Source organism: Pholcus phalangioides, unplaced genomic scaffold (genome assembly GCF_987345545.1).
Source record: "Pholcus phalangioides strain wild (caught in Gottingen) unplaced genomic scaffold, Ppha-v1.0 ptg000001l_1, whole genome shotgun sequence".
In the NCBI taxonomy this organism is placed as follows: Eukaryota; Metazoa; Arthropoda; class Arachnida; order Araneae; family Pholcidae; genus Pholcus; species Pholcus phalangioides.
In genome coordinates, this window is record NW_028301594.1 from 1,385,770 (window position 1) to 1,388,521 (window position 2,752).

General features: G+C 49.8%; 1 protein-coding gene across 1 annotated transcript; it reads right to left on the reverse strand.

Moving 5' to 3' along the window:
• Window positions 1–801: 801 nt before the first annotated feature.
• LOC149089641 (uncharacterized) lies at window positions 802–2,481 on the reverse strand. The gene is made up of 3 exons (XM_089234495.1): window positions 1,833–2,481; window positions 944–1,671; window positions 802–825 (listed from the first exon to the last, which is right to left on the reverse strand). Exons 1-3 carry the CDS (start codon window positions 2,479–2,481, stop codon window positions 802–804), a joined length of 1,401 nt encoding a protein of 466 aa, XP_089090621.1.
• Window positions 2,482–2,752: the final 271 nt, after the last annotated feature.

Below are 2,752 nucleotides of genomic sequence, written 5' to 3' on the forward strand. Positions count from 1 at the left end.
GAGTAGAATTGAATGAGGTACTGAAGAAAGCTAAGGGTTTCAAGCGATCGAGTAAGTCGACGGGATCCTTATTTGAGGCGGTTGTGTTTGGGAGCTGCCAAGATGAGCCTTGCCGATTGGCTACGAGCGTGGACAGCCGCCGGTCGTGTGTAGAGCAGTCTGTCGAGAATCCGGAGGACGCGTTGGTGTGGTTGTCATGAGCCGAAGGAACGTCTGAAGAAAGTTCGCAGAGAGCGGCCCCGGCATGCGTACCGCTGGCATCGGTAAGCAGAAAAAGTCGAGAGTTCGGATGCGGATGAGCAAGTAGAGTTGCGTCGGCGAGCGCTTGCTTGATGTCGGTGAAAGCTTCCAGCTGGTCATCCGTGAGTTCGAGCGCACGTGTTGGCTTGTATTTACCTTTAAGGCAACGTTGGAGTGGATCGATGATTTGAGAACATAGTGGGATGAATCTTTTGTAGAATGCGATCATACCAATGAAACGTTTCAGCTGTTTTAACGTTTTAGGCGGTGGATAGTCTTTGATGATCGCGACTTTGTCGGTGAGCGGTTTGAGACCGTGAGCGTTGATGGTATAGCCCAAGAAAGTCAATTCAGAGACAGCCAGAACTGATTTGTTCGCGTTGAGCACGAGACCGTAGGCATCAAGACGTCGGAAAACGTCTTCCAGGTGACGTTTGTGGTCATCGGGTGAGGCACTGTACACCAAGATGTCGTCGAGATAGCAAAATGTGAAGGGTAGACCACGTAGCACCGTGTCCATAAACATCTGGTACGATGATGCGGCACCTTGCATCCCAAAGTTCAAGCGGGTAAATTCGTATTTGCCTAAGGGGCACACAATTGCAGTTTTGTGTTGATGAGGGCCGTATATCGGGATTTGAAAATAAGCCCGAGTCATATCCAATTTGGAAAAAATTGTGCAGCCGGCTATCTGGTTGTTTACGTCCTGAATGTACGGTACGGGGTACAGTTGCGGTGTCGTGTTGCGATTCAGCATGCGATAGTCACAGGTGAGACGAAAAGAGTTGTTATCTTTCTTTTTCACAACATGGATCGGTGACGCATACTGCGAGTTGCTGGGGCGAATGATACCAAGATCGAGCCATGTTGCCAGCTCGTTTTTGACGAACGCATATTGTTCAGGAGTGAGCCGTCTGGACTTGCATTGCACTGGGGGATTTTCCTGGGTGTCGATATAATGAAGGACATCGTGTTTAGGTGGATCAACTTTCGGGTTGAACGGCCGGGTAAGCGACGGGAATTTTTTCAGAAGCGAATGAATTTCGGAATTCCCGGAAACGCACAAGACAGGCGAGATTTGTAAATCTACTTGCTTACCTTTCGTTGACAGTCCTGTCGTCGAGTCGATCAACTGATTGTTGCCGATATCCACCGTCAGTTTGTAGTGGTTCAGGAAATCCGCGCCGATAATGGCGTGCGACGTTTTGGCGAAGATGAAACGCCAGCTGAAGTCTCTACGAAGACCGAGATTCAGCGAAACGACTCGCGTACCACCGTTTGGTATGATTACGCCGTTCGCGGCGTATAAACTAAACTCGGCTGAAGAGTTGAGCGACGTGGGTGAAGGATGAGGAATAATGCTGACTTGACTGCCAGTGTCGACCAAAAACACCCGGTTGTCGTTGATATTACGGACGAAAAGGCGACTTGCTGGTTTGAAAATAAGGGAGGAGTGCGCCTCATTTCCCTCCCCGCTCACAAGTTTTTTTTGTGCGCGTGGGCGGCGGCGTTGGACGAAACGCGAAAAAACGAACACGGTGACCTACATTTGCGCGCTTTCTCTTTGAAACACGAATGGTAGTAACACATACCTGCGTTATCTCGCGGTGGCGATCGGCTCTCGCGTCGAACCGGTGCATCGTTGTGCTGTTGTTGAGACCTGGAAATCCTGTCGACTTTTTCGGTGAGCACTGAAAGTTTCTCCGTGAGTTCCGCGATAGCACGAGTGGTTGATGTTTCCGATGAGACAGTTGCGCTTTCGGCGTTGGTCGGAGTCGTTGCAAGGATTTGGTCGGCTTGTTTCGCTAAGGCGTCGAGAGGCTGTTCCGAAATAGACAAGATACTCTGCACGTGCGGTGGGAGTAGGTTCAGGAACAGTGATTTCAGGAAATCGTCGGCGAGTGAATTTTCAGAAAGTTCTCGCATGCTTCGTAGAAGGGCTGTAGGACGTTGATTTCCGAGAGAGAGTTGTAGCAGGAGCCTGGTTTTGACTTGCTTCGATTGGCCGTATTCGGAAAGTAAGGTATCCTTGAGGTTCTTGTAGGTGCGTTCTGTTGCGTCCGCGGATTGAAGTAGCGGTTTCGCAAGCTTCAGTTCATCTGGGCCAAGCGCGCTGATGATGAGTTGGAACTTCGTGAGATCATCTTCGATCTTGTGAATGAAGAACAATGCCTCTGCGCTGCTGAAGAAAAGTTCAGGTTCGCGGCTCCAGAAGGGTGGCAGTTTCACATTCGTCGCCATGACAGTAGGTAACGGTGGAGGCGGAATGGAAATTGAGCAGAAGAGCGTTCGAGATCGGTCGGGTCACCACTTGTCGCAGAAGGAATAAGGCGATTGACGACAAACACTTCCCTCTACGATTCAGAGATATTATTAAACATTTATTAAACGATTAAACATAAATAAACAGAATCTACAAGAACGAGTGAACCGCGTGACTGTCTCGTTTGAGCGGCAAAGTCTAAGTCCCGTTCCACCATCGCGCAGGCGCGCTCTTTTCCCTATTGGGCGG